The sequence below is a fragment of the Callospermophilus lateralis genome, chromosome 6 (assembly GCF_048772815.1).
Source record: "Callospermophilus lateralis isolate mCalLat2 chromosome 6, mCalLat2.hap1, whole genome shotgun sequence".
Taxonomy (NCBI): domain Eukaryota; kingdom Metazoa; phylum Chordata; class Mammalia; order Rodentia; family Sciuridae; genus Callospermophilus; species Callospermophilus lateralis.
In genome coordinates, this window is record NC_135310.1 from 66,907,260 (window position 1) to 66,933,626 (window position 26,367).

At 36.4% G+C, this 26,367-nt stretch overlaps 1 protein-coding gene across 1 annotated transcript in view; it reads right to left on the minus strand.

The window, feature by feature from the left end:
• Klhl32 (kelch like family member 32) overlaps window positions 1-26,367 on the minus strand; it is a 188,641-nt gene that overhangs the window by 26,296 nt on the left and 135,978 nt on the right. The window contains exon 7 of the mRNA XM_076859907.1: window positions 87-813. Within this exon, the coding sequence (XP_076716022.1) occupies window positions 87-813 (727 nt within the window). The remainder of the gene's footprint in view (window positions 1-86; window positions 814-26,367) is intronic.

Genomic DNA, 26,367 nt, shown 5'->3' on the forward strand with positions numbered 1-26,367 from the left:
AGGACATACTACCAAAGCTTGACTTTTAAATTTATGCCATAGTGAATGTGTTTTTAGATAAATCCAACATATGAGGCATATTCTACCTGATATCCAAAGAAGACCATCAGCCACATATCCAGCATGACATGATAGAGATCGATCAAAGGACTGCACAAAAGTCCATTTGTTCTTCTTGGGGCAATATCGCTCAACTGTAGGCAGAACCTGACGCAGTTCATTTCTGCCCCCAACTGCATAGAGGTATTCATCCATGGCACCCAACACAAAATGCTCCCGGCAGTTTTTCATGGGTGCTATCTCTGCCCAGGAATTACTGCGGGGATCATAGCGACAGGCAGTCCTCACAGCACATGTCCGGCCACTGGCATGCTCCACTTCCCCTCCTGCTACAAAAAGAAAGTCCCCCATGACTGCCACACAGTGGTGACTCCTTCCCACAGGCATGGGAGCCAGTTCACTCCAGTTGGCAATGGCAGCTATGAGAGCATTCTCCTGATCAACAGGATTAAAGTACCGAAGTTCCTTGACTTTACACACCTCACGCTTTTTCCCACCAATGATATACAGAGTATCTGATTGGAAGCGTGGTTTGGTCCTGCAGGTCTGCCAGACAGGCTGTGCATAGATGCTCTGGTGGTATTCCAGGGCCTCATTGACAAGAGCTGTTGCCGTCTCACTTGCCTGGACGAGGGGATGGGACAGGGCAACTGTATGGAGAGTATCCACATCCATTAGGCCAAAGCGGATGTACTGCAGGAGTTCATCCATGTACTGGTAATGGCAGTTGTGTTCCAACCACCTCACAGCTAGCTGAAACAGAGGGAAGTAAGATAAGAGGAGAATCAAGGGTAAGAAAGAAACAGCAACATCAATGACATATACACAGGTCTCCATATAGTCTTTCAGACACTTAATACCATTTTTCCTACAAAGTACAATACTGGAATATTTTTTTATTGGTGCATTACAATTATACCTAATAGTGGTATGTATTGTAATGCTGGAATATTTTGATACCCAGTCAAGGAAATTTCCCCCCATATCAGCAGAGACACGGAAGAACTGTGGTAATCATTGCCATCTCCACTCAAGTAACATGTTAACCCATGAGGCAAGATGCTGTACCAACATGAGAAAAATAAGAAAACATGAGATCATCTGGAACCATGGGGTGTACGTGAGAGAAAATCAGTATGACATTAGTAGAATGATTTAGAAAAAAAAAGACTTTCCCTACCCTTTTGGTTGGCATAACAGTCAGGAAGCAAAAAGGAAAAAAGTAAGGTTGCAACTTGACAATTTTATCTATTATTTTCTGTTAATTAGTTTTCACCTTGAAGGCAGTTGTTATTTGCACATGTAAGATGCTGGCAATTTTTTAGGGTCATTTTCACAAGCAGGGGATAGAAGAGTTTATCTTTGTATCTGACCAAAATAGTAGAACATAATCCTTACTAACTTTTTAACTCACCCTTCCAGATCTCTTACAAGAAAGAAGGGATTAAGAAATTTTGGTTATAGGAAAAGATAATTTCTTAAAATGGAAGCAGGTACATTAAATTATAAATAACAAAATTAACATTAATTTTAAAAAATACCATCAAAGAAAACAATTCACTTATGAAACACCTGAAATAATTTAATTAATGTGACTTGATATTTAAGTTTGGTAAATGTTCCCATCAACATAAAACAGTATATATAATATCTCCAGTCAATATATTTGATATGAATTATTCTTAGCAGAACCTATGCTAAACTAGATTTCCTAGACAACACCAATGATGGTGTTGAATCTGGAGGAGTTAACAGGAAAAAAGCTATGAATTGGAACATTAAATTTTTTTTGTGTGTTTTACTTCCTTTCTGAGCTATGGAATTAGGGCTCTGGGCTTCTCTGTTCAGATGACGCTTAGCGAACAGAAGAAGAGAGAAGAAAGTATGGTACTCTTGTGTCAGATTTTCATCCCAGTAAAAAGAATCACTAGGTTCTCTGAAGCACTGGATAATTTCAGACTTCCAGAGTTTCTGCATCCATTTGACAAAAGGCTCCAAATGTCCAGGTGCCTTTTGGACTTGTCTTTTTAGCTTCTGAATGAAGTGAATGAGGAAATGAATTCACTTCTGCTGTGTAGGGAAGTGCATCCTTAATAATTACAGAGTGAAGAGAAATGAAAAAGAATGTCACTGGGTACCAAGAGGCAGGCACCATGGAGGGCAGATAACTGACACTCTCTAGATGTTCTCATAGAAAGTAGATTTTTATTTTAATTAGATACCAACCTGATGAAAAAAAATGGACTATATATGGTAACATCAGCAATAATCAAAGATGTTGCAAAATAAAATGCCACTCATCAATCACCAGGTCTCTGCCAGAAGTGGAGAGGGCATTCCATGTATGGCATCCTAGTTTTCATCCACCCTAATTTTAGAAGTTTCAAGGGATGGGGTTCCAATTATCTCCCTAGAGAGATAATTCAACAACATACTAAATGATTTTTCATTCTTCGCCCATAGAGTTTCCAAAAATTCTCAGGAATAAAGTCATCTTGCACAAGGTCATTTCTTGTGTACTGGGTAAAATTTTCTGAAACTAATCTTTGATATTGCTCCTAACTTAATTGAATAATCCCAGTTGATATTGCTTTGCTTTACAAACAATTTCTCAGCATCCTTACATCCTTATTGTTTTGCATCTTTCATATAGATATCACAGGAAACAGCTCTGGAGAAACATTAGATAAATATCCATGTCGCCATAGCTTCTTTTTATAGCATAGTGCTGCCCATTTAATTATTTTTCTCTCTCCTCATAAATCAGTTCTTCCTATGTCATAATTAATCTTCCATCCCATCTCTGAACACTCTTCAATTTATCTTTATACCAAACAGTATCACTAACTGCATGAGAGATATACAAGCCTCAACTATGCTCTGCTGTTAAGGAAATCTCTAACAAATCAAATTAGCAATTCAACAATGACCTCTGTGTGCTATTACTGATTAATTTCTGGCTTTCTCTCTACCACCCCATGTCACATGTATCACGATTCTTTCCATGTCAAATTTCCCTAAATATTATATATTACAATACTTTATGTATATATATTTGTTTGCATTTTCTAAGTAATTTTTATTTTTTTCCAACATTTTTAACTTTTACAGATCTCATATAATTTTCACACCATTATAGTTTATTTACATTATCAGAACACCCAAGTCATCTATATTTGGTGGGTTTATTTTTCCTCTAGATCAAAGATGAATGTAATGAACTATTCTGCCACCAACTCAAACCTTGCATGCACATGAATTACAAGGGATTTCTGGTTAAATGCAGATTCTGATTTAGTTGGAAGAGTGTGGAATTAGGAGTTTACATTTCTATCAAGCACTTTGGTGATGCATATGCCACAGGTCCATGGATCACACTTTGAGTAGGATGGTTACAGATTGATTTTTATTCATAAAACAGTGTTCTTCTACCATGCTATCTGAATTTAGTTACTTCAGAAAGCCACATTAACTGTTCCATCCATAGGATAAAATGCTGCCCCATTGGAGTTAATATATTGTTTTAAATTGAAGAAGAAATAAGTAATACCTTAATTAAGATATAGGACATGTAATTAGCTTGACAGTGTGGATAAGATAACATCTTGAGACTCTGGTTCTATATGGTCTATAAATCAACACTTGACTTATGTTATCAATTATATAAAGTAAGTCTTATTAAACATACTGAACTTTTGCTTTTGCAATAATACATAAATAAATGTAAAATTGTTACTATGCTATCTTTTTACTTTACGTTTAAAAAATATAAAGGAGAAAAACCACTGAAAGCAAAGATAGTTTCTATTTAGCCTAATAATGAAAGAAATAGGGAGAAAATTTCAAAACAATGAGCCATTTCAAAATCTCTTCCATGCTGTGAACCTCACTGAAGCACTATTCACTTCTATGCTTAATTAAGGGCAAGGTTGTGGAAAGAATCCAGGAACCCATTTAAGGGCTTGAAGACTATAGTAAGCGGAAGACAGATCCATCACTGAAGCATCACAGAACCCAAAAACCACAGTTAGCTTTGTAGCATATATTGGTGCCTCAGCTTGAAAAAGATTATTCTTAGAACTGATGGATTTTAAAATGATGACACTACACTGAAAAACCATAGTTCAGAGGAGGCTGAAATCCTGTTTTATCTTATCTATTCTGGCATAGTGAGATCTCCACCATCCCAAACTCTAATATTTAATGGGGGAGAAAATGAAGCATGAGGTCAAAGTCCTACCTCCTACATTTTTGGTGACAAATCCAGCAAGAGTGGAAAAGAAATTACAGATTCAGTTTGGGAGGGCTTACCAAAGACTACTCAGGAATTAGGATCCTTAGGTGAGATTTTCCTAAACAATGTGTAACAGCAGATGAGCATCTCCAAAAACACCAGGGGATTTCCCATACACCTTGCCTAACTCAGTTCATGTAATCCCAATAGAGAATCATTCCTTCCAAAAAGGAGTCTTAGCTATAGCTTAATCTGACCCCCATTCATCTATCTTCTCTCAGATTCTTGATAAGCACAGTCTTTGGCCCATAGTTGCCTATAAATATTTGCTTCAAAATGAAAAATTCTTTGCAACTGTTCTTAGGCTATTTCCATTTTTCTTAAACAAACAATATCAATTCCTTTACTCTTTTTCATCTTTATTTATTTATCTTCCACAGACTGTAGTTTCCCATTTTATTATCTTATCGTTAATGGTTTTCCTAGAAGGCCTTTATAAGCTCTCAGAACTCCACACAGTGCTCTACACTTACACATATATAAGCCCTTGTTTTCCTCCCTAACATGCTTGGTGCTGGCTGACTCTATTTGAGATTCTTGACGATGCAAGAAACACTACAGTCTTTTAAGCTTTCAAATAAGTAATAAATTGTTCAGGCAAGAAGAAACTTTAGAATACATTTGGTTCAAGCTTCTCAATTTTATAGCTGGAAATCAAATCCAGACAAGTTAACTGAACCCAAGTCATGCAACTAATTAGTAGAAAAGCTGCAACCAGAAACCCAGTTATTAAATTCCATAATCTATTTTCTATTATGTCAACCTTGTCATTATTTTACCATCAATAATTATTTTAAGGTAGTATCCAGGCAAACACACTCAAGTTCAAATATGACTTACATATTCTCTAAATTAGAAAAATAGAATCCATTTTAAAGTAAATACATGTTGCTTCCAGATAGGTACCATATATTAATAGTACTAATTAAAGAGTTTGTATTTAAAGAACAAGCATTTCAGGGGAAAGGACATGCTTTGAATCTTAAATTAGTGTTTCGCTTTTCTTTCTTTTTCTTTTTTTTTTTTTTTTTTGGTAGCACTGGGGATTGAACTCAGGGTTACACTACCACTGAGCTATATTCCCTAGTGTCCACCCCTTTTTAAATTTTTATGTTGAGACAGGGTCTTATTTAGTTTCTGAGGCTGGCCTTGACCGTGCAATCCTCAGTTTCCCGAGTCATTGGGATTACATGCATGCCCTACTAACACCTGGCTATGTTTTGAAATCTAAAATTCTAGATCCTTTTACAGAAGTAGATATTTTGAAGTCCAAGTCTGCTTATATATGTCTCTGCATATGTGTGCTATAAAACATGACCCTAAAACAATAAGAAACCATACCCTGACAGATTCCTAGAAAATGTATTAATTATCAAGTCATATTAATCCCAAAATACACATCAGTATGCTCTTCCCCAGAAGTATCTTTATGCTTTCCAAACAGATAACACAAGTGCTCTTAAAAAACAGCTTCTCAACAGATGAGACATCAAATCTTTTAAAGTAACGATAACAAAAAGTAAAGCTCTTATGACATCATCTAAAACTATTTCTTTGTCTTGGTCCACAAATATTCTTTTTACACTCAAAAGGATGTTCTTATGGAACTCATCAGCCCGCGCTGAGTAAGCAATGACTGGTGTTTTTTCATAGCCTTACTCTGCCCTGTTGGCCAGGGGAGGCAATTATTATTCTCCAATCTAAAATGTGGTTTGTAGACAGCTTTGCTGAAGGTGCAGACTGAGCTTTCCATTTTGCAGAAGCCCATGCTGTGAAGGCACAAGTGTCTACACGTCCTTGCCAGTCCTGACATCCCATTCAAATAAACCAGGGCACCTGTTTCCCCTGACTGCCCAAAAGGCAGCATAAATCTTACAGTTCTGCAGTTTCAGAAAGGGACAAAGGAAGGGCACAGGAGCAAATAAACAACCAACTGACACTGAACCTCCACCAGAGTGCTGGGCATGTTAAATAGCACCTGGGTAACAAGGAGTGGGAATCAGAGCAGCATATTCTAATAGAATGAACGGTATTGCATAGATGTAACTTTTCCTGTCTAAATGAACTATCAAGCATACTCTCTTGTCTTCTCATCCAGGTCTTCAAAGGGAAGTTCAGTGATTGTTATTAAGTAGACTATTTTATACAGTATTTAAAAATGCCTTGAATTCTAATAAACCTGAAAATTTAACACGATACCCTCTTAATATAAGTACCATTTCTTTACTTTAAAAATATGGAAAGTTTCCCTAATGAAAATGAGCAGATGTTGGGATTTGCCATGCTATATTGCACAGAAGCTCACCTCTTTAATGTGAGGCAAGTAAGGTCCAAACAGTGATATAGTACACTAGAATAATGACTGCCACAGAAAAGAAAGCTTATGTTACTAAATAAATGCTCAAAATCTTATGTTTACATTCTTTCCTTTAAAACCAAATGAAAAATTTCAGTTCAAAAAGACAGCATTCCCATAAAACCCCAAAGCACCAGAAACGAAGGATTCAGGATCAGAGCATTTTCTTCTACCAGAACAATGAAAATGTTCCCATAGAAGAATATTAAAAATTATAACAGTGCTTATTCAAGTGCTGCAATTAAAATTGTGCCGACATTTTGCTTGTAAAACAGATTTTTCAAGGGAGGTTGCACGTTAACCATTATAGCTGACTATAGACATGCAAGACTCATGGGCTATTTTTTCCTCTAAGAAATGTATTTCAGTGAAATCAAATCTGATGAGGCTCCAGATCATATACTGTCAGGGTAAAAAAAACCCTGACAGATTTTAAAAAGAGTATTCAGCTTAGCAGATGTGATAATAAAACATATTCTTTCATTGTTCATTTAAAATTTTATGAAGTTGGGAGATTGATAGCATTCTTATTTTCACCTTTTATATAAAATTGTGCTCTGATAATCATTTTTATAATACTGCAGGGCTCCAAAAGCAAAAGCCCTTGATATTGAGTTTGTCTCTTACCCAGAAGAGGGTAAAGACACAAGACTAGAAAAATCACAATAAAAACTCCCTAAGGCTGGTCACATTTAAGTTCCAGATAATTAGTTAGGCAAATAAAAAGTGACCCGAGTTTTTCTTTGGTTCAATCTCATAACACAAGAGAACTTTTAAAAAGGTAAGTTGTATAGCAAAATGAAGAGAAAATAAAGATAGAAAAAGAGGTAAGGAGAAATTGGAAGACAAATTATCCATTTGCTAATGACATAATGCTATATCTAGAAGACTAAAAAAAACCCCCTCCTTCAGAAGACTTCTAGAGCTGATAAACAAATTAAACAAAGGAGTAGGAAAAAGATCAACATTCATAAATTAATAGCTTTCCTATACTCAAATAATGAATCTACTGAGAAAGAAATCAGGAAGATTATCCCATTCATAATAACCTCAAAACGTAAAATAAAATACTTGGGAATAAATCTAACCAAAGAGGTGAAAGACCTCTAACATGAAAACTACATAACACTAAAGAAAGAAATTGAAGAAGATCTTAGAAGATGGAAAGACCTCCCATGTAAATGGCCATACTACCAAAAGCCATATACAAATTAAATTCAGTCCCTATCAAAATGCCAATAGCTTCTTCACGAACTAGAAAAATCAGTCCTAAATTGCATTGGGAAGAATAAGAGACTCAGAATAGCCAAAGTAATACTGAGCCAGAAGAGTGATGCTTGAGGCATCACAATCACTGTTGTCATATTATACTACTGAACTATAATAATACAAACAGCATGGAATTGCCATCAAAACAGAAATGAAGACCAATGGAATAGAATAAAAGACACAGAGACAAACTCACATAGTTGCAGTCATCTGATATTCAACACAGATGCCAAAAATATATGTTACAGAAAAGAGCCTTTTAAAAATGATGCTAGGAAAACTGTATATCCATATGTAGAAGAATGAAATTAGATTCCTATCTCTCATACTGCACAAAAGTCTCATACTGCACAAAAGTGGATCGAAAACCTGGAAATTAGATCAGAAACTTTGCAACTGCTAGAAGAAAACACAGTACCAACACTCAACATATTGGTGCAGGCACTGACTTCCTTATCAAGACTCCTAAAGCCCAAAGAAATAAAACCAAGCCTCAATCAGTGGGACAACATCAAATTTAAAAACCTTCTGTACATCAAAGGAAACAATTAAGAGCATAAATAGAGATCATACAGAATGGGAGATTATCTTCACCAGCTGCTCCTCCAACAGGGATTAAAATCTAGAACACATAGATATCAAAAAACTTAACACCAAATAACCTAATCAGTAAATGGGGAAAAAGAACTAAACAATACTACTCAAAAGAAGAAATCAAATGACCAACAAATATATTTTTAAAAATGTTCAACTTTCCTGGCAATTAAGGAATACAAATCAAAACTACATTGGAATTTCATCTCACTCCAGTGAGAATGGCAATCCTCAAGAACACAAATGATAATAAATGCTGGTGAGGCTGTTGGGCAAAAAGGTACAGTCATATATTGTTGTTCACTCTGCCAATTAGTACAACCACTCTGGAAAGCAGTGTGGAGATTTCTCAAAAGGTTAAGAATAGAACTACCATTTGACCCAGCTATCCCACTCCTCTATATTTATCCAAAAGAACTAAAAATCAGCATACTATAGTGATATAGCCACATCATGTTACAGCAGCTCAATTCACAACAGCCAAGTTATGGAACAGGCCACGAGCCTGTCAACAGAGAATGGAGGAGAAAAAAAATGTAGTCTACATACACAACAGAGTTTTAATCAGCCATAAAGACAAAGAATGAAATTATGACATTTTTCTGGTACGTGGACAGAATTGTAGAACTATAGAACATGCTGAATGAAATAAACCAGAATCACACAGTCAAGGGTGAAATGTTTTGTCTCATATGCAGAAATATATCAAAGTAAGGAAAGAAAGTATAGGAGGCAGGTCCAGGACAGATCCCTTGAAGACAGAGGGGAGGTCAGTGGAATAGAGGAAGGAGATTGACAGAGAGGGAGCAGGGATGAGAAAAGGGAGGAACTCTAGAATGTAACTGACACAATTATACTATATACATGCATGAATCTAATACAGTAAATTCCACCTTCATGTATATCTATAAATAGCCAACTAAAAAAAAAACAGTAAATAAATAGAAGGAATACCAGTGTAGAAATGGGAACAGAGGGTGGGAAGAGGGGAAAGAAAAGAAGTAACACTGGGAACTGTAATGGAACACCCCATATATTCCATGCATGTATGATTATGTCAAAAGTAACCCAATATTATGTATAAGTGCAGTGCACTAATAAAAACATTAAAAAACAAAACCTATTTCTTCCTGAGAATTACAAACATCTGGCAAATGGAAAGGGCACATATATTTTTTCCTCTGGCCTTGGAAGTAGTTTGATGGAAGTGGTTAAGAAGAACTGAATAAGAGAATATGTAAGACAAAGCAAACAAAACAAAAAACAAAAAAGCAACCATGTTGGTCCATTGGATTCTTCTTTAAGCCTGTAATGATTAAAGAATAAATAAAAGATTTATCCTTTCATTGAAAAAAAAGAGGTAAGGTTAATATTCTGTAATATCCTTTCTGCCTGTGAGAATTGGCTACCAATTAGAGCTGATCTTTTAAAAACTAATTAAAATGAGCAATATGAAGATATTGCTGATAACAAGACATTCATTTGGCTTCTTATCTGTAAAATTGATAAGTTGGTCAGAGAGTCTCTTCTATTGCTAAAATATATGTCAATTGTGAATCTACCAAAAACATTTTAAAGAAGAATCCTCCAAGATTCCTATAGGTGGAAGAGGTATCCAAATTGCTACAAGTACTATTCAAGTCACAGGTTTTTATAACATGAATAGATTTTATAAATCTCTTCAAAAACCAAGGTGAGGGGTTTTTGTCTATAAATCAGTATTAGGCAAAATATATGCATTTGTGTATGTTCCCACAGACCCACATGCAGAGAATTGGGTTATACTGCAGTCATTTTCTCCCTTGGAACAATTTTGATCAAATTACAAATAACAGATACCATCTCTTGTCAAAATAAAATAATCTCAATCAAAGAACATACATATCAAATTTCTAAGGTGACTGCTTCAGGGCACTATTTATTTAGAATTCCCAGAATGAGATTTCATACATAAATGCAAATATTTAGTAAACTGTTCACATAAAATTTACCTCCTGATTGTGTCTAAATATACCATTCCACGTGTCGTTTGCATAGAACTTTTTAGATGGTAAGAGTGTCCTGGAGGATACTCTTACCAATACTGTGCATGCCAATGATGTTGCAGGGCAAGTGAAACTAACTCTTTGTTACCTAAAATTTAACCAGAACCCATGAACTATTATAAAAATGCACCCCATAACTGTCTCTGAGCCAAAAGACAATACTCATCCACCTACTCATCAATAGCTGAGATTGTTTCAAAACATTACATGCTGCCCATTGATGACATGAGACTCTACAGATGCTAGTGTCTATATACTTATACAACATGTCCTACTGGATGATAAATGGACTTTGCAGATCAGCAAGACATGAAGCTTATATTGTTGGAACCACCCTGGAAAATGAGAGAAAGCCAATTTGGTTAATAGAAAGGAAAAAAAAAAAAACTTCTGTGTGCCATTGATGAACAGGACTACAGTGCTGTATGTGGGTCACACCATCTCACATTATTTCCCAACTACTGCATGCAGTAAGGATGCATTATCGAGGTGAAGTTAGCTGAAATGACCAGGGAAATCCTAACGCTTTTTTTCTACAACTAATTGGCACATACCCATCTAGGTGAATATGATATAATGAAAAGGAGGAAGAACTTGAGATCAAAAGACCTGTTTCTGTAGCGATATATTTGTGCATTTAGCATAAACACCAACACACTGAGACTCAGTTTCATCATCTGTGAAAAAAAAAAAAAGGCTGACATTTCCTGCATTATAAGGTTCTACAAAAAACTGAGGGAGGTAGCATGTGAAAGTACTTGGTAAATTACGATATCTAGACAAAACAAAAAATCAATATGGCAACAATGTGCCACCAAGAGATGGAGCTATTCCTCAATTCAATTGTCTTTTTGAATTCATAATAAAATCATGATATTCAGACGATATTATCTAACACAATAGCATGAAACATGGACATAAATTTTGAGATTGCTGTGGATTATAAGAAACTTGCTATATGGTATTAAATACTTCACATGTTGTAAGGTGACAACGAATTATGAACTAGATCCAATTATAAACCTATTTTCACATAAGTAAATTCAGGGCTTCAAATCCATAATTCAAGTTCCGTGGTTTTGTTAAATTCCAGATCTTCCAAGTCAAAGAGGCATGAATAAGGAGGGATGGAGGGGACTTAATCTAGTCATTTTTGCATAATATTCAGCATATATTTACTTTCTTTAATTGGCTTGGTGTCCCATTGAAATACTTGAATTTGTGTCCATATGAGTCTTCTCAAATCTCAACTCAATTAACTTGGTAGTAAGGAAAAATATATATGAACTAGCCCTCTAGCTTGAGAAAACTAAAAAAATGATTGATTATCTTGGGTCAATGACTATCTTTTTCTTCTGTGGAAAAAAAAATATAACCATGAATCTTTTTTTTTTTCATTCATCCATTCCTCAAACTCTTGAGTGTTCATTATGTGCCAGGGATTAACTTGGCAAAAAAAAAAAAAAAAAAGATTCTACTCAGTACACATATATGCATTCTTATTGGCCATTCAATTCCAAGCTCTAGTAATACTATAAAACTCAAGGCTCACTCTTGATCTTAAGTATCTTGATGTGTCCCTGTAAAACATATTCATGGAATGTGGAGATGGGGAGAAAACCTACAAGTTTGGAAGATTCAGTTTCTTGTAGACAGAGATTTAGACATATGTAAGACCCATCTTTCCCCATTGTCATTTCATCGTTCTTTTAAATTTTGCTGGCCCATGTGTAAATTTTATGGTTTAAAAAACCTGTTTAATTTGTAAACATGCCCTAGAGCACCCTGAGAGCATCAAGCCTTTGAATATTTCTCTGTGAATTGATTCCTGAATAATGAGCCAATAGCAGGTTCACTGGCACATGTGCTCCCCACCTGAAATTAAACCTTTAATTATATGACCAAATGGACGGCACAGACCCAAGCAGCTGCCCCAGGTCACTGATGCAGAGATTGTCAAATCCCTTTAATAAGTGGTATTATGATGAATTCAGGTGCCCATGAAGTATCTAACCTTCATTTGAGGGTTTATGGCTGGCAGCCTCCAAATAAAAAGAAAATATCCTCAGACGTCACTTCAAACATTAATTGAGAAGTAGGAAGCACTGAGATTGGAGTGGGGCCCCAGTAACTGAAACACCAGACTGAACATTGCCAGGGCCAGACTCCACTATTAAGGGGATGGAACATGGAGCAGGCACCGTGCGAGCTGTGTGGAGGTTTGGGGAAGGAAGCCAGGGCTAGCCTGTTGGTGGATGCAAAGGGGTACCAGCCAATGGCCACCATCACTATGTGATTTCCAGTCTGGCTACTGATGTTTAAACAGCATATTTCACAATGTATTCTCTATCCTCATTCCATCATAGTATACATAACTTGGGAAAATGAATATTCCCTCCTTGTAATACCTTGAGTATAGAACACAATAATAATATCTTTATCTAAGAATATACACTTTTCACCACAATCACCATAGTTTTCTTTTACCCAAATAAAAATTCCAGAGAAAATTTAGGGCAATATATCATTAGTCACATTGGGCTGGAGATACAGCTCAGTGATGGAGTAGTTGCCAGGCAGGTGCTATGGCTCTGGGTTTAATTCTTAGCAGTTAAAAAAGAAGAAGAAAGAATAAAAGGAAGAAAGAGCAGCAACAAAATCAGCTGGTTACATAAAAGGGTTTGGAGTAGAAGAGGATCATTAAAATCAAGTAAATGTCAGATGAGTCTCAAAACAGGAATCAAACATGTGAGAATCCAAGTGGCAGAGAGAACAGGAAAGGGATTTTGTGGATGGAAGAGCAGCCTAGAGGGGCCAAACTGCAGTCTTCATGCCAGAAGATGGTCCTGAGACAGAGAATTAGTGGCTTGATAAGATCAGAAGAGGAAAGAAGGGATTGCAATGGATGAAGGAACAGTAAAAGACAGTGGTTATTCAAAAGCTAGTCTGTAAGAGAGGTGAGAAAAGGACTTGTTTTAAGTTTCAGTGGGGAATCTATAAGTGCAAGTTGAATGAGAGAACCCCAGGGAAAATCACAGGTCAAAGACATTCTCCATTAGGTTAGCAGGAATAGCAAGGGAACTTGGAAGGTGGAGACTAAGAGGAAAAGAAAACTGCACTCAATAACCAGATCCAGTCCTGGATATAGAATAACTGCCAGAACATGCCAGGCAATGAAGTGTCAGATGCTTGGTGAGACCTTCTGAGGGAGACACCACAGAGGTGGGCACACAGTACAGGGGTGGGGGGCAGACACAGTGAGAGAGAACAGTGATAGGTGTGTCATGGAGGGCTTGGAAAGACACGGGAAAAGTCCTCTATTGGGGAGATTTTTCCATACTTCTACATAACAAATGCACAGGTTAGGGTGGTGGGGGTTGGAACCCAGTCAGGTTTAGACTCACATTGATTTGAAATCACAAATCATATTTCCTTTAAGAGGAGATGGCCTTTGCTTGAGTCCCGTTAATTTGCTAACATTGTGAGCCTCTAAAATCAGTCATTGTCACAGATACCACAAGGTAATAGTAAAATGAAACCTCACACTACTTTTCTAAATAACTTCTCAAAATTGATTGAGTTAACTGACACATTTCTCTAATTGTCTTTTTATTTTCCATTGCTCAAAAAAATGAAGACCAAACTAATCAATAATTTTATGAAGCATCCCTGAGGGTTATTTTATCCATAAGCTAAACAGAAAACAAAAGTCTTTGTGGTCTAGAGTTGTGAAGAATCTGGTGATATCATTGTTATTCTCATTTCTTTTTAAACAAACATTTTCAACAAGCACTGTTGCTTAAATAAGGGTGGCATTAAAACAGTAACTGGATTCAATGGCTTAATTCACTTTAGGAGTCTCTTCAGGTAAGACTGAATTATCACCTAATGTTTTTCACTATTCACAAACAAATAGCTTTATTAAAAAAAGCAATGAATAAATAATGTGAAAATGGAACACTCGAAGTAAAATTACAATCATTATGATACTGTGATTTTAGCATCTATAGACTTAATTGTTTTACAATTGACACATGAGAAAAAATGTCCAAGGCTAAGCAAAAATATGCTGCTGAATTGGGGGAAAAAATGAAGACAACACAAACAAAAGCAAAACAATGATTCTAGCTCTCTCATGCTAGATGCCTAACATGAGACCACTATGCACAGCTTGGAGACAGAAATAAGGGTTTTCCTTTATTTTTTTTCTTTTCCTCTATTTTTCTTTTTAAAAGGTATGCATAAAAGAACTACAAAACTCATTACAGTATGAGCTACACATTGTAAACACCGGCATTATTAGATGCCTGCATCGTTTTTATTCTATACTTCAAACAGCTACAGGATTAGGCTCTGGATTTATACAAATTGAAATTTGCAACTTTTAATAACCTCAGTACTTCTACAGACAAATATCTGTCTCATAACTTCAGCCCCCCATCCCCCAGACCAAGTTGTGAGACAGGTTAGTGAGAGAAATGGAAGGAGAATGGAGCCTTCAGTTCCATCCATGTGCCCATTTTGAACTTGCTACATTTGCTGGTTGGTGTAAGAAACAGTGCAGACTGTGTGAGCTGCTGCATTAGCAAACTGGCCAGAGCATCCCTGTCGCTTCTACTTCCCCACTGCACAATCAGAATGGAAACATTTGCTCTATTGGAAGGCAGTGATAAGGATGGATTTTTAAAGTTTCCATTTTTAAGTGAAAATGAAAGAAAAATGCTCTTCTAGATGTGTTGTGCCTTTGAGCTCCATTTGAAAAAAGAAAAAAAAAAGGCAGAGAAAGCTGCTGTGAAGGTCACCGAGTGAAAGAACTTCCTCAGGGCACAGAATAAATTAAATCCCAAGGAAAAAATAAAATGTGATTTCCAGAGTGTGAGGCACAAACTCCAAATGACAATGATTGACAGCCAAACTATATCCGTGCAATATCCAAGACTGCACGTTCTCATTTACCTCAGTGTAGCCAGCAAGCGCCCATTAAACATCCGTCTGATGCCCAAATTAACCTTCTTGGCAAACTGAAAGAGGCACAAACTATCATAATCAACCTTTCATTATCACAGCAGCCTCTAGTTAAAGGGTCAGAATAATTGTGCCATCAGAGCCTTGATTGTTTTCAATCAACAGACGGCTGGAGTGACAGCTCGGTGATGGAGGAGTCTGATGAAACCGCACCAGGCCTAATCAGAGCAGATGAAAGGAAGGCATGATTGGTGCAAATGAACAGTCGTGCCTCTCCTTTTCATTTACAATCTGAAATTACTCTTAAATTTGTGGGGCTTTTTTCCCTCCCTTATGAGCACCACTGAAAGAATGTTTGACTTATTATGAGTTCTGACAGTGCAGAGTTATAAAACACAGGTAGGGTTATCAGCTGAGGCTTTAAGTGGGTATTCAGCATAATTCTAACAAATTCACTCTTGAAAAGCACAAAATGACTAAAAAGGCTTCCAATGACCTAACCTCTCAGTGCTGTTTGATTAGCAGACCCATTTATTCTGCCAGCATTCTAAATGATGAGAAGATAAAACCGAGGACAGGAATCCTTGTAAATGTTTTCTCTCAACCCCACTGCTCAGTTCACTTTAGTATTAGTTCTTCTCCCAGAATTCTTACTGTTCTTGAAGAATAATATGCCCATCAAGATCTCAAAAGAGTTTATTCATCAGAGAGTATGCATCAAATGGGAATTGTTTTTGGTTAAGAACCTGAAGCCACACTGGGAACCCCAAGTAGTAGGGAAGAGACTGGACCCCACCAATCCAATGCCTATATTAAAAAAAAAAAAAAAAAGGTATGTGGAAGGACAGGAATAAAAGTTCTGTGATAAGACAGGCTAAATTTGATATAAAAAGGATTTAGATAAAATTGAAATGGTATAATGGCATAATGGTACATTTACATAGTTGTTTTTGTTAACAAACCATAGACATTAAAATCCTTAAAATATTTAGGAATTATTGGAAAAGATGCTTGGAGTAACACAGTAAGCCTCTAATTTCTATTTTCATCTTTAATTTTAAGATCAAATCGTTAATCACAGGAATATTATGACTTAGAACAGTACTACAAAACAAAAGAAAGCTTTTCAACTGCAAAGATTCATATTCATATGCTTTGCAAGTGTATATATGTATGTGTGTGTGTGTGTGTGTGTGTGTGTGTGTGTGTGTGTATGTGTAGACTTGGGGGATTTGGGCCTTGCCTGATTTCAACATTTGGGATTATGGTGCTTCAGATCATGTCCTTTTGAACTATGGTCAGCATCATTGCAAAACAGTAGAGGGTGGCTGCTGACTCAGGATTTAGAGTAGTTTTTTTTTTAATCATAAAATTTAGGCCAATTTATTTGCTAATAGTGTATTGGAATTATGAGACAAGGGTATATAGTTAACAAAGCAAGAGAAATGTCATTAAAAAATAGCCTTGAAGTTTCCATCCAATAGTTAGCCAAATTTGCCTCCTAAGAGCTACACCTCATTTATGTGTCAATTATTGACCACAAATGTACAAAACCCAGAATGTACAAAATTCACAGTTCTGCCTACATGCAGATAGGCTTCAAGCAAAATATTGCCGAGATCTGTCTTATGACTTTCTGTAATATCTCAAAGTTTAGTTTTGTTTTCAAGATAATTTTCAAAGGAAGACATCTGGCAAACGGTTCAAACACATATATTTTCCAAATCCATCCTTGTTCTCTCCCACTTTCTCAAATGCCCAACTTCTCTGGCAGTTTGCTTTACTTCTAGTGTGTTCACAGGCACCACCAGCAAGCTTTATCAATGATACACACTCCATGAGCTCCTGAGGAGTTAGTTCTCACAGTGTGAGGTTGGTTTGTTAAGGCATGAATTCCTTCTGCCTAGAAGGCAGTTTGTGTATAGGTCAAATGGGGGGTGGCTTCAGGATTCTGACTGCACGTAAGTTTAAAACAGGATTTCCTGGCTCGTTCACAAAATTTGAAGATGAAAGGAAGAACGATTTGAGTAAATTCCTATTCTAGCCCTCAGAATCCTAGGGATGTGGGATTAATCATTCTAAAACACTGTGTTGCCCCCTCTACATTGCCTAAATCTTACATGAGAAGAACGAAATTATTCTTCAGGGGAACTGAAAAACCTGATGAATCAATCCCTTTGTTTACTTTATTATTTACCTTGTTTTGGATATGGGGCTTTCACTCCAAAGAGTATGTAGTCCCAGCAGAGGGCAGAATAAGCAATCCTTTAGTCCAATGTCAATCCATAGCCAGAGAGGGATGCCTAAGTGTATTTGCCTCTTCGCTAAGTGTCTGGATGGAGAGTTTTAGTTTTACTTTCAGCTGTGAATAATTTCCCATTGTGATTGGCTGACTTACAGTCAATTTAGTATAATTAATGCCAAATTACATTGTAATTCACATAGAATTACAAATTAAAAGCTGTATTAAGAGCAAATGAATTAATCAAAATTAATGATATTATGCTCACTTGTTTTAAAGTGTTAATAAGATAGGTCTTCCTAAAACGTTTAAACTTTAGCATACCATCCATCACTTCTTTAATTACATGATTTCCTTGTGTGGCCAGAGGAGATAGAGTGTGGGCATTTCTCATCAACAGGAACACAAAGAAGATACATCCATTCAGCTTAGCATGCAAGGCTCATTGTTTCTGTCCTTAAAGCATAGATAATACATGTAAGACTTACCAACCCCAACTTGTAATACTTTCTCTAAACCAAGGGAACAATGTTAGAAATCTTGGATGTCTGCCTTTAGAACCTGTTGACATCTTTTTTTTTTTCCCCCTCTCCAAAAGGATTCATCTTCTTGGGTATTCTTTCTCTACCAGAGTATCAGAAATTCCTTGCAATACTTCCAAGTGCTACTCAAAATAACACAAAAGAGATGGTGGGACTGGGAGCAGAACATCACCGTTGACTGTGCACAATGAGCAAAAAAGAAGACTAAGAATTAAAGCTAACAATGAATGGTCCCCCCCAGTTATTATCTTAGAATAGTCACTTTTCAAGGTATGTCTAGTCCAGATGTTCTTCATTTTTACTGGTAACAAAAGGCTTAGAGCAGAGGTAGAGAGGCAGTGTGTAAGGACATCAGTGTCCAACATAAATGCTGAGGCTTCTCCAGACATGCCTTTTGAATATGAATAATTCCAGGGCCTCTAAGCCACTCCACAGGGAAATTTAGATCTCCCTTAGAATGCCTGGAACAGGAATCCACTGTGGTCTGACACAGCCAACCAGCATGAACACCATGCCCCCTCAATTGGCCTAATATTGCAGGACATGGGCCCACAAGTTAATTTATGTTGGGAAGAGACTAACATTTATCAATGTCAATAAATTAATATTTTTCTCCTTTTCTCTTAAACCCCATATCTAAGCCATCACCTAACTGTCAATTTCTGCAGCATAAATTTCTAAGTTTTCAATATATTGGGCAAAAAATGAAGACATAATGATTAATAATTTCCATTCCTTCCATGCAATTTTTAGTCCCAGATAGGGATAACAACATGCAGCCTCTCCCACGCAGTCTATATCACTGCAACATAAATAATGGTGCTCCAGGTTCTCTTTTATACTGATTTAAATCTCTTCATAGGATTTAAAAGTGATTCTCCCTTATCAACTTTCCTGTTTTATACTCTACCATCTTGTACTTTGAAGGAATGAATGGGGTTCCCTCCCTCTGCTAGAATTCTCTAACCATTCTTCTTCATCAACCCATCTGGAGTCCAAATCTTGGGGCTGTGATAAAAAAAAAAAAAGACCCTTAGCAATACTTTCCTGTACTACTTTTATTGAAGTCATTTTGCAGTTTCCCACAAAGTTGACAACAGGTGAAAATGAAAACTGGTAATTTATTAGGAGATCTATGGCTGACCCATTCATTATAGAGTAAGATATAAAAACCTCTGACTTCCAAGATGTATAAGGTACTTTGAGGTTATTTTTTTTTTTTTAAAGAGATTTGGTGTATTTCAAGGGAATACCAGTGAGACCTCCATTTACGCCTATACCATGAAATGAAACGTGCAAGCTTCTAAGTCTCTGAGAACTATGGTTTTCTCATTAGTCAAAATTTGGATAAAACTTGCCTCATTAGCCTTTGTGAGGCTGATGAGAGATACTAGTGAAATATGTGTAAAAATGCTTTAAAATATGAAGCTCTCTAGGCTTGAAAAGAATTATTATTGTTGTTATTATTGATAGACTTCTGTGCCTAGCCTCAGGGTTTCTACCTCATATATAGCTTATGGTTGGGTTTTTATTTTTAAGTCCCTGATAACCCAGGTAGCAGCAATATTACTGCAGGCCACCAATGCATAAGTAATATTCTCCAGTCATCTTTTTCCTTCTCACAGCAGCAACAACAAAAATATCAGTCTGGAAACAACATGAATCACAATGAAAATTAGAAGCAGAGAACATAAATATGTCATATCTCATAAATCACCTTGTTCTGTTGTGCTCATTCTTAGAAAAAAAAAAAGAAAAAAAGAAAAAGAAACTATTAACTCATGGGAACAACAGCACCTGAATACAAGTTGGGTCTCCTGTAATTTCTGATAATCACTGCCCTCACAGCTACTTGACAACGCTCAGCTCTAGTGCTGAGGATTAGCTGGAGCAAAGTCCCTCTGAAATGAACGTGTCATGTGTCTCACAAAGGCACACAGCCCAGACAAACAGCAGCAAAGCCACTATTCAAGCTACTTGGGATGAATCCTCACAGAGGAATTAACTACACGTAGATAAGGGGGGAAGGACTAAATACACACTCTGGCAGTTTCCAGCGCCAAGCCCCGAAATAGCAGCATTACTCAGTGTCCAGCTGGGGGCTCTTAGAAGATAAAACACCCTCTGGGCAGCACTATTTGGGATGCAAGGCAGCCACTGTTTATTCTCTTCACTACCATCTACTAAGAAGAAAATGGAGATTTCCTCACTCACATTTGTATAAAAGACTATGTAATTGGGAAGAACTATAGAAGTTTCAGGAAGAAAACTGAGAAATGGGACAAATTTATACCACATAAAAATGAAATAAAGGTGTTGTGTCCAACTAAAACAATATATATATATATATATATATATATATATATATATATAATTTTAAAAAAGAATAGTAAGAAAAAAACATAGGATGAGATATCATGAATAAAAATGCTTATTTGGGAAAAAATACAGTAATGATATTACAATGCCTGTATGAAACAGGATTGAGGAAGGAGGGGAACATGATGAAAGACTACAATTTTGTCTGAGGATAAGAATTCTCAGGCCACAGTATTTTATACCATTTTTAGTTTTCAAAGTCCTAGCATTTAAAATGTGAACGTTAGCTGAGCATGGTGGAGCATGCCTATTATCCAAATGACTCAGAAGGGTTAGGCAGGAGGATGGCAAGTTTTAGGGCAGCCTCAGTAACTTAGCGGGACTCTGTCTCAAAATAAAAAATAAAACAATTTGGGGAGTGTAGTTCAGTGGTAAAGCACCTCTGGGTTCAATCCTCAGCACCACAATAAATAAACAAATGAAGATATAAATAAGGACATATAGCATTTTTAAATTAAATATTGCCCATAATCTAATTATCTTTAACTTGCACTATACCACATGGATTGAGAAAAGTTTGCAACTTTCTCATGGGTATGCACATGAATGAGACTTAACAATAAACAAGGCACTGAAGAAAAGACAAAGGGATGCTGGGTGGTGCAGAACCATCCTAACAAGAACATTTCACTTTGCATTGTAGCCATATCATTTCAACATGTCCCAAATTAGCAAATTAATCCTTGGCACAAATCAATCACCACTGGGAGGCAATGAGGCACAGTGGGAAAGAAGCAGGCAGAAAGATCTGCATCAGACTGCAAGATTGATGAAAGCAGTGCCCCTTCCCTTGGTCCTTTCCATTACTGACTCTAGCACCCATCCTGTAGAGACTCAATAGGATAGGTGGAGCAGAGTAGGTACTCAAGAATGACTAGGAATTAGTGAAAAAAATAAATGAGGCATGTGGCATGGAACAAAGGATTAGAATCAGCAAGATGACACAGACATGGAGGCAGGCCGAGTGGCCACCATCCTTTCAATATGTGTACATGACACCAGGAAAGCCAATGGTCAAGCACTTCTTAATTTTTTTTGAAAGGCACAGCATTAATTTGATGCATCTTTGTGTCCATTATTCTTGAGTAAATTTAGAAGATATGGACCTAAATGAACAGAGCCCAAGAATTAGAGGACAAGAATTTCACTTCTAAGTTTGTTATCTCAATTTCCCTGCTTGTATCATTGGAGAAACAGAGCGATAATAAATGCAGAAGCGTTCTCAAACTGGGATGTGGTATTCAAATTAGAAATATCATATGGTTTAACATAGAGCACTGCTTAAAGAACTTGCTTCTCCTAGGCCAGAGGTACATGTGGGTCAATTTATCATCAAGAGATAAAAGATGAAAGCTAAATGCATCACAAGTGTCCTCTATTTTCCAACAACACAGGGCTAGTAGCTTTTTGTTTGGGTTCACCTACTGGTACTCCTTTTGAGGAAAATGATTAAATCAAACCGTTAAAGGGGATGATTTTGAGGTATAGATAAAAGCCTAGGAGGGGCTTGTAAAAGACAGACAAACAAAGAAAAAACCACTGATTTAGAGGTTGTTGGCCACTCTAAACAATTATGTCCCTAGAGTTATAAAGTGAATATATCATTAACAATATAATTTATGGAAGCAAATTTCCAACAAAAATATAACGGAAAATGCAGTCCTTAAAAGGTCAAACTCATTTTGTATACCACAGCCTCATGTAGAATAGCAGGACGTTTTACTATCCATTCAATACACTGTAATATGAAAACTCTGCATTATTGTTTTTATTTATTATTTATGGAGTGCCCAATGTAAACACTATGGGTTCAGCCTAAACCTCTGGGAGTAGATAATCAAAGACAAATGTAAACAGGATTACCCCCACACCCAACCCTCAAACAGATTACATGAACCCTGTTTGACATATTAAAATGGGACATAACTAGGATAAAACAGACTCTCTGCTGAGGTCTGACCTTGTTTGACAACATACAATGAATTGTTTATTATTATTATCCACATAAGTCCAGGCAAAGCTAGGCTCCAAATATAAATAAGAGGTGCTCTCAAACCTAAGGTTAATAAAGGAAGAAAAGCATTGATAAGATCCCAAGGGTAATCAAGAAAAGTACTATTCTTACAAAATAAAAGTCCTTTCCTACTACAAGTAGGAAATAGCAACTTAATAATAATTAATTTATAGGATTCCAAGGTTAACCAAGGAAGGAAAGTACTGTTCTTATAAAATAATAAGTCTTTCCTACTAAAAGTGGGAAATAGCAAATTAATAATAATCAAAGGAAAATAAAAATGTTTCCACATTCAGAGATGAAAGTAAAATACATCTCTCTAGCTAAATCTTCAATATTTTGGTAAAGCTTTTTATGGATCTAGTTTGAAAAACTATGCCTGGCTGTAATAGGTGTTCAAGAAATATTCACTTTTATCTCCACAAACTATCTATTCCAAAATACTCTGCTATTTCAGAGATGAACTAATAACTTGGAGAGTTGTCTGTCTTAAAATCATAAGGATCCCTTTTCTGGAACAGGGAAATGGGGTTAGCAAACCTGTTCTCTGCCATCAACTCCAGAATGGTTTAGGGCAGTTCATAGATGCTCAAAAAACACTAATGGATGGATGGAAATCCAAACCTTCCCTAATACTAGTTTGTCTAAGCATTTATGCTATATTAAGACATTTTCTATAAACTATACTCTCATGAAATGTGGTAGTCTTCCTCTTAATCTGATGAAAGAGAATCTGAGGTTAAAGAGGCAGGGGATATACTTTCCTGACAAGAAAAGTAAGACTGGGAGTGCTTCCTGTGAAAATGAACACAGGTCTCAAGTGTTGGAGTGGTATGGAATAATTTCCTTATTTCATTCTGAGATTTTCTTTTAAATGAAGAGTTGCCATATTCTGGCTTATTTATTTATTTAAAACTATTTAACTGGGCTTGATCCCCCAAAATTACAAAAAAAATTCTATTCAAACTATTTTACTGACAAATTTGGATTGTATATATTCAAGGTGTGCAATGTGACATTGATACCTGTACATATTATGTAACGATTACCACAACCAAATTAATGAACATATTCATTTCCACCCAAGTTGTATGTTAAATCTCCAGGTCTAATTCATCTCATAACTCAAAGTTTTGTATTCTTGAGCTGGGGATATAGCTCAGTTGGTATAGTGCTTTGCCTTGCATGCATGAAGTCCTGGGTTCAATCCCCAGCACTACAAAAATAAATAAATAAATAAATAAATAAATAAATAAATAAATAAATAAATAAAAGTTTGTGCTCTTTTGCCAGCATTTCCTCATTTCTCCTATCACTCAGTCACTTGGGGCAGGATCTCAGCTCAGTATCTGAAATTATATGTTGAATCTAACACAAGATACTTAACAGGACCCTATCAAAACAAAGTTCTAAATTAGAGATACACCATGAAAGAAAAATAAAACTGGTGGAGATTCACCAGGTCAAAAATATGAGTGACCTCATGCCTCATAATTAATGCTCATTTTTAGCTGCCTTTCTTTGCTTTTTTTTTTTTTTTTCCTTCTTGTTCTGGGAATTGAACCCAGGGGCACTTTTCCACTGAGCTACATACCTCGTCCTTTTTAACTTAAGATCCTAGGGTCTCACTAAGTTACTGATAGTCTCCCTAAATTGCTGACACTGACCTTGAACTTGTGATCCTCCTGACTCAGCCTTCCCAAATCCTGGGATTATGAGCATGTGCCAATGGACCCATCAGCCTTGTCTTTCTTTGCAACCAGTAACCACTAGCCACTTTGGGGAGAAATCACTGGTCTTAACATACAAAACTCAATTGTTGAACCAAATTGAACTGAATTTTAAAAAAAGCAATATTTTCGGAGAGTACTTCTATATCCTTACACATCTAAGGTATGACTGTGGTACAAGTCTTTATATTACCTCTGAACACAGAGTAAAGTTAACCACCAGACTAAGTAGTTTAGGGAAAAGAGGAAAATAATTGTTCATGAGGGAAAAATGGAGAAAAAGAGAAAAGTAAAGCAGAATCTTGGGGCATTTTACAGACTCATGGACTCACAGAATGGTATGGTTACTGCAGCTTACAGCACATTTTATCAAGGAAAGGGACTGGGTAAGTACCAGCAGAAAGGAAAAAGCAAAAAAAAAAAAAAAAAAAAAGTGTTTGTTCAGTGAGGATAATTTGAAGATTCTTATGACAAGTCTTCAGAGCCAGACTGTGTGAAGTCTGGAGAATAATGAAAATTAGACTTTCACCAAAAAAGGGATTGTCCCAGATTACATTGTCAGCCCACAGTGTAACTGCCACCTGGGTAAATGCAGTGCATGTTTACTGTGCTCTCACCTAAGCTACCGGTTTCACATATTAATCAAATAGCACTACCCTTCCATCTGCTTTGCTATTACCTGTCCTACTTTGTGCCAATTTCCTTTCTCCTCCTCAACACCCTCTGCCTCACTGTTCTTTTTAAGACATGGGATGGGGATTTGTCAAAGTCAATGAGCACTTTATTACAGTGAGAACGTTTCGTAATGAACAATTCAGCTATTTAATGAGATTCTGTAGATCTGTCTCCAGCCTGTCCATCAAGTTTCACTTCTATAAAGCACCCTGACACTAATCCTCTGGCATACCCAATCTTCACCCTGGGCTGAATATTAGATTCTTCCATGGTATATTGCATTACTAGTATAACCTCAGCAAAAATGATGAACTTAACTATACTTGAGGCAATATAGCTGGTCTGATTTGATTTTTCTCTATTGAGTTGAGTATGAGGGAATTACTTAGTTACTAAGATAAAGCAAAAACAGTTTCTTATTGCCTGCTGAATGCCTAAATTGATAATATTTATGTGAGTCTTTTAATTCTTCCTTGAGTACCAGTTCTGAAAAATAACTATTGCCTGCAGCAGAAACCAGTTTTGAAAATTCTACATTATAACATTAGTAACCTTTAGAGAGGCAATTATGATAACTCTTAAGTGGACAGTATGGAATTTTCTTGACACTCAGACATCTGCACATTTCCATGTTGATTGCTGGCAGTGCTTCTCTTATTCTCTACAATAGGAGATAGATGCCACAAGGATGGTTGGACTCAGATCTCAACTCAGTTAGGAAAAATTAAATACAGAGTTCATCCCAAGTCTTTCTTTTTCCCTTGGGAAATGAAGAAAATTTGGCTATTTCCCACTGTGAATTGGCCAAAGTAAATTCAGATGATTATGTTTGAAATGTCTACTAAAATCATATCCTCATGACCCTTCCAATCTCTGCTTAAATAAACATCCCCAGAAATACCCAAGAAATAGCAAAAAACTATGATTTTTAAAAAATCAAGACAGTGTATGGAATAGTGGAGAGACAGGGCAGGTGTCAGCAGAACTGGATTTGAAGGCTGGCTTGGCTCTAATTCTGAGTCAGACACTGAAGCCTGATTTCATCATCTAGAAGATGGAACTGGTAATAGCTATTCTTTAACTCACTAAGGCTGCAAAGAGTTTGGGATCAGGGAGGTAGCTCTTATTATTCCAAATAATGAAGAAGGAGGTTTCTGATTAAAGAAAATCATAGAAAGAAAGAAGCAAAAGAGGCATCAGGA